This window comes from Corvus brachyrhynchos, unplaced genomic scaffold, assembly GCF_000691975.1.
Source record: "Corvus brachyrhynchos isolate BGI_N302 unplaced genomic scaffold, ASM69197v1 scaffold27, whole genome shotgun sequence".
Classification (NCBI taxonomy): Eukaryota; Metazoa; Chordata; class Aves; order Passeriformes; family Corvidae; genus Corvus; species Corvus brachyrhynchos.
In genome coordinates this window covers 812,405-828,379 of record NW_008239139.1, presented here as the reverse complement: position 1 = coordinate 828,379, position 15,975 = coordinate 812,405, and the positions used below count along the sequence as shown (strand labels likewise).

The following is a 15,975-nucleotide window of genomic DNA, read 5'->3' as shown; positions in this document are numbered from 1 at the left end:
ACTCTACAAAGTTTAACACAGAATTTAAAACAACAGCATACAGCTCCCTATGCTGAGGAACAGGGATGAGTGAGAACAGTAGAGTAGAGATAGGAAGAAGTAGCTGGAAGTATTTCAGCACAGTATAAAGAACATGGGAACAAGCACGAAAAAGTTCAGTGGAGGTGCAGGCTAGTGCTGACAAACTAAGCTCACTATTTTAAGCTAAGTTTTACCTGAAATAATTCATTCTGAATACACAATGTTTTATGACTGCTCACACCACAGAGAGAGAAGCTGCAGACAAAATTCCAAAACCATAGGGAAATGGTTATGGATTTCTGTTCTGGGAAAGCTGATGACTAGCACAGTAGTCTGGAAGCAAATACAAGACACTTAGACTTGTACATAAACACAGTAACTGTGACACTATCAGTACCTCAGTTTTCATCTCTGTCACACTGATTCACTAAATTTTATTTATTGATTGTTTTAACTAGCCTCTGAGTTTGCTGTAACAGAGGAAATGGCATATTGGGGCTGACCTGTTTTAAATCTGGTCATGGAATTGAGGTACAGTCACTGTGCCTATTTTTTATAGAGTTTCTGTATTCTAAGTTTTGTGACACATGGTTCCAAATTATACACTTTGTGCAGCTTCAGACTGGTTTAGTCTCTGTCCTTGAGAGTGCTAAGAATGCAAGGAGAGACAAATACTATTTTCCAGGCATCCAGCAAAGCAGCCCACATGTAAGGAAGCATTTAAGCATTTTACATATACACTTTGACAGTGAGGGATGACACAGGGAGGGAGGAGACAGAAGAATTTCAAACACAGGAGGCAGAAAATGGGAGGGGAAAAAAAAAAAACAGACAAAAAGACTAATTCAACTTCTGTGTACATAAATGATACCATCTTTGTTGATACTAGATGTGCATTTAACCTCCACAGAGGAACGGCTTAACTGTGTTCAGGTGTCAGTAAATTTAATTTAAAAAGTGTTTTCAAGTGAATATCATAGGTCAGTGAACAGAGTTGCCTTGGTAACAAAATCTAGTTTGTAATTTCAAGCAGGGAAATACAAGTGGTAGGGAAGCTCCCAAGGCATTCTTACAGTCACAGCCAGCTAGTGGGATGTCCTGGTCAGCAAACCCCACAGGAGCAAGGAACCGCTGGGTGAACTTTTCCAGGGTCTCAAAGGCACGAGCACTACTTAGAAACAAGCAGATATGCACACACAATCTACAAAGCTCATGCACAAGTATTATTTTTCTTTCTTTGCTTCATTCATCACCTTGGGAAAAAAAATAATCAAAAAAGATCCTTTTTCTGTCTTACTAAAAGCAGGATTTTAGTGTCTGGGCAATTAACTCAAGCTGTATTGTGGTTTGGACAGCACACAGATATAGGAACAGGCTGTGAGCAACCAGACAGAGGGGCCAACTGCTGCCTGGGACGGCTGCTGGAGGGGCCAAAAGCCTCAGAGGAAAAGGTGAAGCAGCAGCAGCACCCAAATGTTTCATTTATAAACCTAAGAACTCACAGCAAGACAAGCTTTCCTCAGACAGGAGAGACACATAAGCTGTCAGCAGAAAAACAAGAGAACGAATGTCTGCCTTAATGAAAAGCTCAATTCAGTCATTACATTCCCTCATAGCTGCTACCTCCTCACACATATTGCAACTAAAATGCTGCCTAACATGTTCTTTCAATCAGAACACTACTCTTTGTTTCATTTACTAGGATCATCTTTTCACTTTCTATTAGGTTTAAAGGACCAAGCATGTTGAGATGAAGGAAAATAATTTTTTTTTTTATTAGCTGCTGGTGTATTTTTAAACTACAGTTAAGCCATTTACTTCCTAAAAAATGCAATGAGAATTACTACAGTAAACTATTGACAAAATATAGCATAGGTCTCTGAAGATGCAATGCAAACCACATTAAGCATGTGCCTTCAAACCTGCAGCAACAGAAGATGCATATTGAAAATATATATGGCTTACTCTGTGAAACATTAATACAACATCATACAAAAATCAGTGGAACTATCAGAAATGAAACAACCAGGTGTGAGGCTTCAGAGGGGTTTTTGTAGATAATGGTTACAGGCTTTTTTCTCTTTTTGTCATAGAGTGCCACCTGTTAACAGCACAGTCAGTCCAACAGAAGGGGAAAGCCTGCTATTTGGGCACCCTCCAAAGCTCTTCTTCAAAATGTCTAGGTTTAAAGCATAATTTTTAACATTCTTAGGTACTAACACATGCCTTTAGAAATGAAATCTAAACCTCACAACGTATCACTTCTATTTCCTGAGCACGTGAAAGGAAACTAATATGCCTGCAGTAACATTCACAAATAATTGCTTCACCTCCTGACCTGCAGTCCTGATTTTCCACAGAGCTTAGAAATGTCACATTTCAATACACTATAAATGTATTTCACCTCAGGAAAAACTCTGGTCTACAGGGTCACAACACAAGTGAAATGTGAGTCTAGTCTTTAATGGATATATGCATGTTCTGTTAACAAAACTATGCAACACTTCTGTTGCTGGCAGCTTTTGTTCTTATTTTCACTTCATTGTGCTCTACTATCGTAGCAGTCACTGATTTGTGTGCAAGAAATATATATGGGAAAATCTGAATATAAAGCACAAGAAACATTATTAGCTCTCCCAGGAGACACAAACACACTTCAAACAGAGCTTATAAACTTGGCTATGAAGAACAGAATTAACAGCAGGAAAAGGGTCATGGCAGATGCCTATGGACAAGATCCTCAGCTAACCGGGGAACACCCTTCAAAGAAGCCATCCTTCACTCTGGAGCCCACTACCAGGTGCATCAGTCCAGCTGCACACAACAGCCTCTCTGGCTGTCTCACCTGCCACACACCTGAACATCCTGCCAAGGAAGCTACCAAGGTGCTGCAGCACCTGCAGGTACCTGCTGTTCTCATCCAGGAGAGCAGGACACCCATCACACACCTCGCTGCAAGGTATCTCTTCAGCCTCCCTTCTTCCACATCTCCTTTATTACACTTCTAACCACTTGCAAGTGTGGGCTGAGAGCACCTGGAAAAGCCCTGTGATGGTAAGATGTGCTGATTGTAATGAACAGAATCCTCCTCTGCCCAAAGACAGCAGTTGGCAGGCTCTTTGCACTAATTAGGTGGCATAAATGAGCAGCACTGCTGTCTGGAACACAAGCTGCAGACCTCATCTTATGGCCCAGTAAGTAATACAGAGTCAAAAGAAAAATGCTGTATTTTCACTTTCCAAAATACTACTCTCTGTCTAAAAAGGATGTGCCCATAATTTTGTGCATGAAAAAAGAAATTACCTGAGCTTTATAGTGCAAAGTCATAAAACTCTAATCTAAACACACACATTTTATAGGCTGTGGTATCTTCACTAGCAACATAAGGAATATTTGTTTAATTTATATGCAAAGGGAGGACAAAGGCATAATGAATAAAGTGCACTAGGAGGTGTTGGGAATAGAAGATCTGAAGCAGACACCTATTTGCAGCAATTCAAAGCTGTACAGAAGAAAAGTAAAATAAAATCTCCATTACTGAAACAGATGTTTCTGAAACAGGAAAACAGGAGTAAGAATATCCCAACATCTGGAAATTTCAGTGGCAGCAAAAACTGTAGGATTAAATTAAATAAAGACAATAGATCTGAAATGCAAAAGGGCATCTGGGAGGTAAACCAACTGTCAATGAATAAGCTGGAAAATTTTAAGATGATGAGCCATTAAAAAGTACTTTGGCTTTCAGATTGTCGAACTGACTAGAAAGAACACATCAGAATTTAAAACTTTAAAAATCCAAGTCTTCTTGGACTTTATGTGAATAAATCCGCCTGTGACAAAACTCTAAAGCAGCACTGGAATCCAAATAACAATAACAAAAGTTGCTATGTGTGCAAAATTCGGCATGATTAATCATTTTTACCTGAAATCCAACCCTGTGACCAGGAGTACTGTGACAAATAAGATGTTAAGGGGCAGAACGTACTACTCTACTGTTGCATCAAGATGCACGCGACTCTATTTTGTATTTCTACACCACTACCAAACCAAGAGAATTGTGAAGTAGCTGTCCCAGCAGATTAATTTTTTTCAGATGATCATCCTGTCTCCTTTTTTGCTAGGCACCTCATGTAAGCTAAACAAGACAGAATGCTTTTAAAATAGGATGTTGGTAAAATAATTTTCAATGCGGTTTCTAAGAAGCCATCAGAAATTTTTAGTAGGAACTTAATCAGTTATTTGCATTTGTTATGTTTAGCTTAAAAGACAAGAAGAATCCTGGTTTTAGGTGTAAAATACAAGTATCATCAACTAGCTAAATGTGACACATGCTTTTGAGTTACATTTCTCAACTCAAAACCTGAACAACGTTAATTTATTCAGCAATTTATTACCCTTTAGTTTTCATCCTCTGATTTTGAGCTCTTCATACCTGCACAATGTTGCTGCCTGCAAAACTGGCCCGTCTCCATATCCGCCCTCGGACCAAAGCCTCGTTTAACAGGTGAGCGAGCTTCCGCTCCATCTCAGCCCGAAACACTTCCTCCTGAATTCGCTGGTCGACGACTCCCAGGAGAACTGCATGGCACAGAAAGCAACCCAAGAAAACAAACTCATTAGTAAAACTTCTCAGTGTCTTCTCCTCCACTTCAGTTACAAGCTTTGAGTCGCCCTGTGACAGCTCATGGACAACTCGAGAGCACCTGTATTTATATGGGAATTCTGACCTGCTCAGCTGGAGGTTACATGTTGGAAAAGGGAGACATTTGGTGGGAACAAGTCAAAATAAGTAATCTGGTGGAAAAAAGAAATTCAGGCAGAGGACTTTTTTGGAACCTTAACCAAGCCAGACAGACCCAGGATAAGAAAGAAACTATTTCAATTCTAAAATTGCATCAAATTATGAACATTCCATGAATTTTCAAAAACTACTAAAAGAGAAAACTTAGTCTAAATTGTCTGCTTCAACTAACTGCAGTCAAAGTGTTGTGTTCAGAAGTGATACAGAGTTGGAGATGGGGAGGGCAAGGGCTCAGAGTCATGGAGAAAAAGTAGAACAGCAGCACGTGAATGAAGCTGTGTATTCAAGTGCAACTTCCCTTGATAAGATTAACAAGTATGCCAACCACAGCACAAAAAAATGGTTAGCAGCCCTGCTCACTTGGCAAGTAGGTACCCTGGCTCACTTGGGCAGCTAATGCTGAGAGGAATCCCTGAGGGAAAATGAGAAAAAGGGGGGACCTTTACTAGCAGTTAGAGAAAAGTGGAGTGAATGGAGCAATAGTCATTCAAATGACCCAACTGAGCAATCCTCCAGGACAGCAAACCAACTCACTGCTGACTGCATTAAATAAACTCAGTCTTAATTCCCCTCCACTAAAATTGTTTCTATTTTTCAGAAGCCCCTTTTTCTGTGTTTCCACCTTTTCTTTTAAAGTGTGGTGCTTAATGAAAAGCTGCCAGTTAGATAAAATCAATTAAATATAGGGTTTTTTTAAAAACAAATATATTAAAGCCACTTTTTCAATTTAAAACTTTTCACTGCAGATGTCAGAAAACGGAAACATTTTCATGATTTCTCACTGAGATAAACAGCATCTGTCTTCTGAATTCAGTCACAGACTAAGTATCTCAGAATTAAATAGCAAAGTAGACAGTGACCTAAGGCTATTATATACACCAAGCAGAAAACTGCTCTTGCCTGTGTATTGGATTTCAGTATCAATGAATTACGCTTAATAGCATGAATTGTATTCTTCAACAGAGGGAGAACACCACATATCCCAGTGTTTTATGACTACTGGGATACATGCACATATATCTGGGTAATTTGATATTGAAAACCTTTACATGCATAGATTCTATCATTTTCCTATGTCATGATTCATTACCCTTACGATACAATAAACTGACTGAAATCACTGACCCAGCCAAAGTCTACTAGCTCTTCCCAGAATCTTGCAAGAACTGAGACTACAAGGAATTCCTCTACAGCAAAGAAAAAAAAAGAAGTTGCTGCAATTGTCTTTCAAAATCTTACAGGCAGGAAGTTCATTAAAACTCAAGGGGATGAGATTTCAGAGCTGGAAAAACCCTTTTTTTACTACAGGAGCTAAGGGAATTTTCAGCAGCAATGGACAAACCTAAGGCTGAGCAAGAGAGGGAATGGGTGCAGCCAAAAAAGCCAACATAAATCTCTAAGCAAGGATGCCACTGGATACGAGACACACGTAGGAGCTTCTCCCACATTAGTGAGCATTATCTGAAATTCTTCTCTAAAGCAAACCATGTGGGCTTCAGAAATTAAGGTGCAACTTGGTTTCCTGCTTAAAGTGGTGAGTGGTGAGAGGAAACCTGGAAAAAAGAGCAAGTCTATGCAACAAGTGAACTGTAGGTAGTAAAAGTTGTAGGAAGACAAAAGTGTATCCAGTGGGGCATCTGCACCCTAAGAACAAGTTTGGTAGGCACAGCCTCTTCACTAGTCAGGCTTAAAAGCAGCAGACTTACAGCAGGCAGGCAACCTCAACAGCCTTTGAGCACCTAAATGAGACAGCTCAGCCACATCTGTAAATTACAGAATAAGACATTGAGAAGATTTTGGTGGGAGGGATCTTCTGTGAATGAATCAGAAGAGATCAATGAAATGTGATTAAACTCTTTCATGCACTCAGAATTCATCTATTTTCACTCTGTTTTATTCCAGGCATGTTTTGGTAGAAAGTGTCACACAAATAAAAATCTTAATTTTCACTTAAAATAGATACCTAAAAATCAATGTGGCATATTGACAACATGCAGAGTAGACACTTTATGCCTGACAGTCTGAGTTGTTTCAAGAATGAACTGCCTTACAGACAAAAAGTGCTTTGTGTGCATTATCAAGGAATTGCAGTAGTTAACTCTAGACCAGGGATTTATATTTCCCAGATATTCCGGGTCACTGGGCCTTTGGTTTTAGAATTTATTCAGCTCAGACATGTTATTACCTCATAAAAATGCAGCACCCCTAAGCCATCGATATTTATGCAGGCTAGTTATCCCACTCACAAAACTAATTGCACTTTTACTTACTCACACAGACTGTACGTACCTGTTCTCACCCAGGAAGATTTCATCAGCTGGGACACATTAAGCTTAGGATAATGAAAGGCTGAAGGAAAAACAGAATGGAAAAACATCCATAAGAACAGCATTCTGAACAACATACACAAAACCAGAAGCCACTACATAATTTATACTGTCAGCAAGCATCTTATTTACACAGATGCTTTACTGCTCCTGAGGGAATGCAGACACAATGGCAAGGGGAGTGCTCCGAACGTACACCGCCGAGTTTGTCTCTAACAAAAAGAAGCTAACTGAAACAGTCAGATTTATTACGTGAAAGACTTCAAGCTGCTGCTGCACCGAGGTCATTGCTCCCAGAAATTTAAAAGCTCACTGTCTGAATGGTGACTCTTACTGAGCTAGCTGCAGGATCAGACTCTTGCTCAAAGGGTAATGAGGCAACTTGGGAGTGTCTCAGGATGAAAATAAGACCTTCTCTGAGGCAGAAACTACAAGGAAACAATAAATGTAAAGCAAAGAACTAAAAACATTATTTGTGCTCCAGACTTGTGCAGGGGGAAGCATTTCAAAAAACACCACCTTGATAATTTTTTTTCCCTTTTTTACAAAACCCACAAATAACTGCATGCAGAAACACTGCTGTAAACAAACCTCATGGCTTTTATGTTTGGCTTAGTGGCTCCAAGCTTTCTTAATTTTTAAATTTTTCCCAAAAAGTTCTGCTCCAGAGTGAAATCATTGCCCCAGCAAGGAAAAAAGTCTGTTTCTACTGACTTCAGTATAGATAAGATTTTTCCCAAGGTTTCCACTGGAGAGCAGTAAAGACATGTTGGGAAAGAAGTGAAGATGGGGGCTGGGCCAACAGTTTCCTCAAGGGAAGTCTTAAGCTTCACTATGGCAATAAGGAAAAGGAATGGTCTTAACTTTCTCAAAATATTTAATCCAGATGCAGTTTGCTAAGCATTATACAAAGGTTAATTTTTAAACCATTGCATGGACAGAAAGAATGCAGCACGTAACAATTAAATGACCTGGCCCATGCTGGATCAATTTAGAATAAAGATGTCTAGAGTTGTGGAACAGTTTGCCACTACGCCACGTTTCAGAGAAGTAGAAAACTCAAGTTTTTCTAATTTAATGGTGCAAGAATTTGTAGACAAGCTGTCCTCTGTCAGTGTACCAAAAAGCTGATTCTTTTGCCCCTTAAAACACTTAAGAATTTTTTTGTTAAGGCTAAAAAAAAAGAGCCATTAGTTGCATTTTACCTTTTATTTTCACAGATTTATAACTAACTCCTATTGGGGAAAAAAAAAAAAAGAAAATTTGGTTATTCCACCTTTATTTCAATAATAGCACTACGAGCTTCAAGATGACCACCTGGTTGGTAGTCTGTGACTTACTATTCAGAAGGGTATTAGAAAATGGTCCTTTTTTTCTGAACAGGAAACACCAGCCCTCTATACAAGTGATCAGGATGCACTCAATTTCCAAAATTCTCAGACAAGCAAGAAGCACTTCAGAGTCCACTTAAACACACCCATTCATTTTTGGCATCCTGCTACTCGAGTCTTCTGATTATAGCTTTGAGACTGAAATTCTATTTACTCTAGTCATGCAATTGTTTACTTCAATTTAGAAATGGAAGCTGGAAAAAAAAAGCATAAACTAAACTGAAAACTAATTCTGTTGTTTTCCAAAGCATGGAAAGAGCACGATAAGGAAATCAAAAACCTTCCAGAGACCATAATGCTTTGAACTGCTAGCAGTTCTGAGTTTGTTCTTCTTTTAACCCAAAATCATGTTTTGCTTCAATACTTAATGTGCTCTTCACACTTTTTCTAATTAGTACTTGAAAATGATTTAATTCATGCAAATTGCTGGGTGACTATTCATTTAAACTTTTCATGGAATTAATGCAACTTAAAAATAAACCAACTTGAGCAGAAAATCTTGACATTGAAAAGGAAGATGCACTGTGATTGCTGCCAGCTAAGGCTAGGTTCTAAAACCTGACAAAGAATGCTGAAAATTGTCAGAAGTCAGCAAATCCTGGTTCCAACTCTTATACCACAGGTCACTCAAGTGTCTCACTGACACACGTGGCCAGATCTTGAGCTCATCTGGAGTCTTAGCACTGCAGCAAGATCATATTTGCAAGATTTCTAATGTCCTCTGGAACTAACAATTATAAACAGCACTGACTGATTGTTATTCTGAGGGGGAAGTTGGATAGACAAAATGCAATTATTAGCTAGATTGCAGCTGGTCTGCTAACGACTCTGGATGCATTAATGAAGTAGATGCTGGCATCATTAGAAGATTCTATCACGCAGCCCTGGAGCACCACACCGTGTAACAGCATCGATTCGATGCTGAATGAAAAGGGAAAGGGTCACCTGGTCACCCAGAGACCTACTGACAGCAGGCTAAAGCACATCACTCAGGCAGCATGGCCACTGCCAGATGCTCCGAGGATCTCTGACTGTCTCCTACAGATGTGTGGGACCACGCAGGATGGAACCGGTATCATGCGGACCGTTCTTATTTCTGATAAATGGAGAATGGTACTTGAAAGCATGGAGGGAATGCAGTATTTGGAACGAGAAGGCATTAACTGGAAAATAAGGTTCCATGCAAATACTGGGGTGTGGGCAATAGCAACACACCGTGTCCATTTAAAATCTGCTCCAAAATCAAGCCAGGAAAAAATTGTCAAATATCTCTGCAGTCCTTGGACCATATACAATTTCATCTTTATCCTCCTATTGGCCTTGCAACATCTCCAAGACAGCCAAAATAGATGACATGCATCAAAATGCTACTTAGCACTGAAAAAATACCAAGTCCCAAGGCAACTCTCTCTACCCAAAGTCCTAATAAAAACAAAGAGCTTTATTCAGGGTAAGTTCATGAAGGCAAATATTGCCCATCTACTCCACAGCTAGCCTTTGCTTGTCCTCTGAGAAATTTACCAGCCATAAAGAGATACCAAATATCTAATTTCCTATTATTTTTAATGAACTAGCACCCAAACCCTGTGATTAGACTTGGTTTTCTTTCTACTGACATGCAGGTCGTGACCATTTAACCAATTTACAACCTGAAACATGAGCTATAAGGTGGACAATGAAAAATAAGCATAGGAAAGGTATAAACTGGACATTTGAATAGAAACATGTTGCTGAAGTCACCTAGAAGTCTTGTGAGGAAAGAAGAAAGTCCGGAAGTTTCCAGGTTTGGCCATTTTGACTGCCCTATTCCTGCAAAGAACAGTCCCAATCTGTGAAACGACTTTCACTCCTGATCCTGACTCTACATGAGTGGGGGAAAAACCGACAAAGAATTCCTGGTGTTAACGATGTACTGCACAAGGACAAACCACACAGTGAAAAGTATAAGCAGGACATATTATCTGTGTGAATAAAAACAGTGAGAGGACAGTGTGTGCAAGGTAGTGTAAAGTGAACAACTGGCATGGAGCAAATACATTCATTCGAACAAGGCTCATATTTGGGATTCTGATGTCACGGTCTCAATGTTGAGATGCATAAGTAGCTCTTCCTGGGCATGATCAACTTCAACCCCCAAGCTGGGGGTTGAGCCCTGACACTCAGCTCACCTACAAATCATTTCCTCAGATGTAACTACAAAACTTATAAAATCATACACAGAGTCCTTAAGGGATAAAGAAAAGTCACCACACCCAGAGTATTACTGTTAGCATGCCTGATAACTAAGGCACAAATGGCACGGAACAGTATGGTGTTGAGCTTTTGATGGGATACCCTTCCTTCTCGGACCAGGGTAAGAGAGCAGAGGAGGCTGCTGTTCTGCTAAGTTCTTTATTGCATAGTCTCACAGCTTTCTTGAAGGCAGAGTTCGAAGGGGGTTACATGATAAAGCCAAGCAGCAACAGCAACAACAGGCAAAACCAGCTTCTTCTATATGTTCTATATGCTCCATATATGTATTTTTTTCTTACAGAAGTGTGGATTATATTTGTTAACTGACCAATAAGATTAACACACGATTCTAGTTTTCTTTTCTGAACCTATCCTGGTCTAATTCTAACAGTCATAAGCCTTACACAAGTGTTACATAGGTATTACACAGATTTGGGTATACAGCTTCTATCAGCCCTTATTGTTTATGTGAACACCCTATCTAAAAAATGTGAACAGTGTAATTCTATCTATATTTTGTCTAAAGTAAAGTATTCTGTGAAAAGGTAACACTGTTGCAGTAAAAACTGTGTTTAAGGTCTCTGCTACAGCTTTTTAATGTTTAAGGCACTTAGCATGTATTTCTACTAAAAGTTAAAAATCTGTATTTCTGTTTCACTGGTGTAGCTTCATGTATCTCAGCTTGTCTAAAGGTTTTAATTCAACCCCTGTACTTTGGCTTCTCTCTGGGCCTGAGTCCAGAGGAGCTTTCACTCCAACAGTATGGCATGGAACATTTCATATTTACACATAAACACTAACGTACATAGATTGTTTACATGTAAATATCCAACACTCTTAGAAGAAGTCACACTGAAAGCAGAGGGGTACGTATTTATTTGCACAGACTAAAGCAGCAGCTATATCAATCTAAGGTGTTGTAACACCCTCCCTGCTACAGCTGCTCTGTAGAGCAAGGCAAAGCATGAAAGCAAAGTCCAGAGCCTAGAAAACAAAAACATTTAGGCATCTCCCTGGCAAAGTAGCTTTGAGGATCTGGCTGTTGGTCACCCTCAACAGATTGTTGAATAAGGTATTTCAAGAAGGATCTGCCCAATGCTGCTGAGCCTTTGGACAGCATTTTTGGCTCTGAATACTGAACATCTAAAACCCTTAGGCTCAAAATACAGTCACAGCAGCAGTGTCAAAAACTGTAGAAACAGCTAAAAATAACTGGCTGTGGTTGTCTCACTGATAAAAGCATTTGAACTACATTCATCATTTCTGTGCTCGCTGACAGAAGGACCCGGCTCTAGCAATCTGAGAAACTGTATGTTCACTTTGCCAACTTATCAAATAGCACCACAGCTGGTATTCCAGAACAGTGCCTACAGCACCTACTGGGACCAAACTAGACCAGTTCAAACCCAAATGTGCTGTCCTGCAAGGGGCTCAATCTATAGTAAATATGAGTTCCTCTAACAGCAAGCAAGTCCAACACTGACAGGATGTTCCTTAATTTAGGACACCTTACCCACCAAATTCTCATGTTTTCTACATTGCAATCTTTGGGAAGATCTCATAGTTCCTAAAAACCCTGACCTCTTCACTCATCCTACTTTACTCGGCTTTCTAATTGACATGTGAGTGACCACAGGGCTCCACTGGCACTGGCCTGGAATCATCCCCACTGACCAGGCACTGTGCACGGAGAGCTCCTGATACAAGCATTAAGGAAATTTCAAATTTCTTAAGTACCACCAGGAAAGAAAAATACAATCATCAAATTGTTTGGTTTGGAAGGGACCTCAAGGTCATCTAGTTCCAACCCCGAGGAGAACCATGTACATGCATGTTTAACAGGAATGTTTTCCCCTATGACCAACCTCTCTTTCAGGATACACCAGCCTTGGTAGAAATTCTGTTATCACTTAATTGCACTGTAGCTCCACTGCACAATCCAGAAGATGGATTCTCTACAAGGGGCAACCTACAAATGCACTACAAATGTAATTTCAGAATATGTGGACAAAACTAAAAGCTGTAAGAGCTGATGTACTACATCACAGGAAAAAAAGTGCCCCTCAACACCAAAAATATTACCAGAGACTAAAAGCTACCTAAAATCAAGGGCAAATGTGTAAAAGAGATGACACAGAGTAAAGAGAAGTGTCTTTCAAGCAATTGACACCAAGAGCAACATTTAATTTGAATTCAGTGAGCAATAAAGACCATAGCCCACAACATGAGATGTTCTGTGGCTTCAGAGGGCAAAAAGAAATGCTAGTCATCTATGGACAGGGATTCTCAAGACTTTTGGTCCTGGCTCCACTAAACAGACCTACCACTGCATAGAGCTCACACTCTATGTGAGACCAAATGAGAACAGAAATGCCAAAAGAAAATGAGTCAACAACCTCATACATTTTTTAATCGATTATGGGAGCAGAGGGATCAAAAATGCTCAAAAAAGTTAAATAAAAAACTTTTAAAAGTTAGTATGCTAATACTGCTTTGAGTAAATGGGGAAGTATCCTGTGCAATCATCTTACCTAGATCAATAGGTGCTAAGGAGAGCAACTTTTCTGTTGACAGTCACTGTGCAGTATTTGCACTGACATACACAACATCTGACACAGTGAGTTTTGCAATATAGTTAAACATCTAGTGGAAAATCAGGCCTAGTAGTAGCTGGTGTTCATTTTACAGTTGTGTATCTCTACGACTCACAGAAATAACTCCGAAAATTAAAAAGCAAATTAAAAAGAAGAAATGGGGCACTAATGGACTGAGTCAGTAACAGCCACCAGGAGGGGAAGGCAAGTACTATTCTCTCATGATCTTGCTTACGTTCATGAATCATCTGAAAAATCTAACCAAACGTAAGTCGTCAATGCTGAGTGTCAAGAAGGCTCTGTTATGCAGGCAGCTCCCATTCATCTACGTTTAGGATGACAGTGGTCTGAAAAAAATGGCTTGCCATGGAAATGTACATAAAAAGTGAAAAAGGTACTACCTTGAAACATACCAGACTATATGGACAAACTAATTCACATGATTTGGGCAAATACCAGTCTATGTAGCCAGTGTCCCAGACTTTCTAGAAGTCAGAGACACGGTTAAGTGCAGCACAATCCTGAAAGCAGTAAACCCTGCTGAGAATTAGCAAAGGCCTCTGTAGACATAACGAGACAGACACACCTTGGACTGCACTTCACGACAATACTGATCTGAGTGATTTTCTTTTTTCTTTAATCTGGACTAAGGCCAATAGACTAATGAAACCAGGTTAAGCACAGCTGACCCAGCACAAAAGGAAACTGTGATGACAAATGCAGCAAGTTGCTGTTAACACCAAAATGTGAGCAGAAAGGGGCGTAGAATTGCTCTGCAGAACTCAGGATGCAAGTTGGATACTTGAAGTTGCATTATCACTTATGCACAAAATTACTCTAGAATTGTAGAGAGGGAAGATACTAGACAAAAGTATTTTGCAGTATTGGGTAACAGCAAATACTCACGTTCAGCAATCTGCTGCACAGGAAAGCCCAGATAGAAGCTGAATTCCACCACGGACAAGTTTCTGAGCTGCTCGCTGACTTCAGACCCATTTAGAAAACCGTATTTATCTCGGATGGCAAAAACAATGCTCACAGGGCCCTGTCGAAATGCCACCCCAGGCCTGCTCAGAGTTATATTCAGTATCTGAAAAGACAGTATTGAAGCAGGGTCAGCAAAATCAAATCCCTGCTATTTCCATCCTTTCCCTGACAGACTTTTTTTTTTTTTCCCCCTCTAATATGAAGAGGGGGGCAATTCACATCAAGACAGAGGAACATCTGTTCCAGATTGGTTCAGCCAGCTGAGTCTCCGACATCAAGACAGAGGAACATCTGTTCCAGATTGGAGACTCAGCTGGCTGAACCAAAGAGGCAAAGCTAACTTCGAAGAGTTATCCTTTAAGGTCAGTCATAATCCAGAATGATCTGAAAGCTAGAGCCCAGAAAATGATGGGAAAAAACCACCTAGCAAGACAGTCAGCAAAATAAATCTAGTCATAAGCCTTAGATGAATGCCAAACTGCATGGAACAGAAGAAAGGGATTGATTATGGTAAAAAAAAGTTCTGAAAATGGATGTTCTCTTGGTTAAAATCTCCTGCACCATGCACACCCAAAACCCACCAACAGTTAGAAGCCTTTTTGTGGCACCGATACACACAGCACCTGTGTCCATGTAGATAAACTCTTCTGGAAAATAAGAAGTATTTAAAGTAAGTTGGCTAAGCTGATAGTCCAAAGAATTGTTTTGCATGTTCTGTCTTCAGTCTATGCAGTGACGCTGTGTCATTGTGTTTAAAGTTCTGAGCACTTTTCTATATGTACTACATAGTGCCTTAGGTACGATAAAATTTATGCCATTTTTCTTCCTGATTTTATTTTAGGGTACCACAGATGGGTATTTATGGTGTCAGTTAAACAACGTAATAAAATTTTTACTGATTTTGGTACTACAACAACGTTAGATTAAATTTAAGAATTCAAACAGAAGAGGGAATTGTCTCATTAAACTGAATTACTGACTTTCCAGGGAGTTCTAAGCTCTGCTGTGGGATTCAGTGCTCTGCACATGTGCAATACCTTTCATGTGTGAAGTTCCAGCAGCAGCTGTCACAGACATCATATACTGTGAGTATTTCTAGACCTCAGAAGCAACTAGCATGTTTGCTCACATGATGGCAGGGTCATGTAACTCCTATATTCCCTAACAGGGTCTCCAGCAGGGCAATGAGACCTGAAAGTTTTCTTCCAACAAAAACTTTATATCAACACCTTACTCTTTTATAGTAAACTGTGATGGGAGTGACTTTGGTAAGGGTTGGAATAGTTTTTACTTGAGAAATTATAAACCCTATCATATTCAGTAATATAAATCATCATCTTGGATCATTTTTCAAAAAGTTTGTAAACAGAGGGATGGGTGGTGCCATATTATTTTGTAGGGGGGAAAAAACCAACTGACCTCATGACAAAGCCTCATAGTTCTACATGACCTAGAGACTGCAAGTGACAGTCAGTGAAGACCTAACTCATTTTACTGTCTGGATGAAACATGGGACAAGCAAAGGTGAGGGGGGAAAAAGGGACAGACACAAAACATGCTCATCCTCTTACCTGCACAGTGAAGTTGTAGAACTCCTGGTGTTTGTTCACCTCCAGGAATGC

General features: G+C 39.8%; 1 protein-coding gene across 4 annotated transcripts in view; it reads right to left on the bottom strand.

The window, feature by feature from the left end:
• KIAA1549 (KIAA1549 ortholog) overlaps window positions 1-15,975 on the bottom strand; it is a 76,256-nt gene that overhangs the window by 48,468 nt on the left and 11,813 nt on the right. For all 4 annotated transcript variants that reach the window (XM_017739989.1, XM_017739990.1, XM_017739987.1 and 1 more), the window contains exons 4-7: window positions 15,925-15,975; window positions 14,273-14,456; window positions 7,112-7,171; window positions 4,454-4,599 (exon numbers count right to left, since the gene is read on the bottom strand). The exon at window positions 15,925-15,975 is cut by the window's right edge and continues 80 nt beyond it. In XM_017739989.1, coding sequence (XP_017595478.1) covers window positions 4,454-4,599; window positions 7,112-7,171; window positions 14,273-14,456; window positions 15,925-15,975 — 441 coding nt within the window. The remainder of the gene's footprint in view (window positions 1-4,453; window positions 4,600-7,111; window positions 7,172-14,272; window positions 14,457-15,924) is intronic.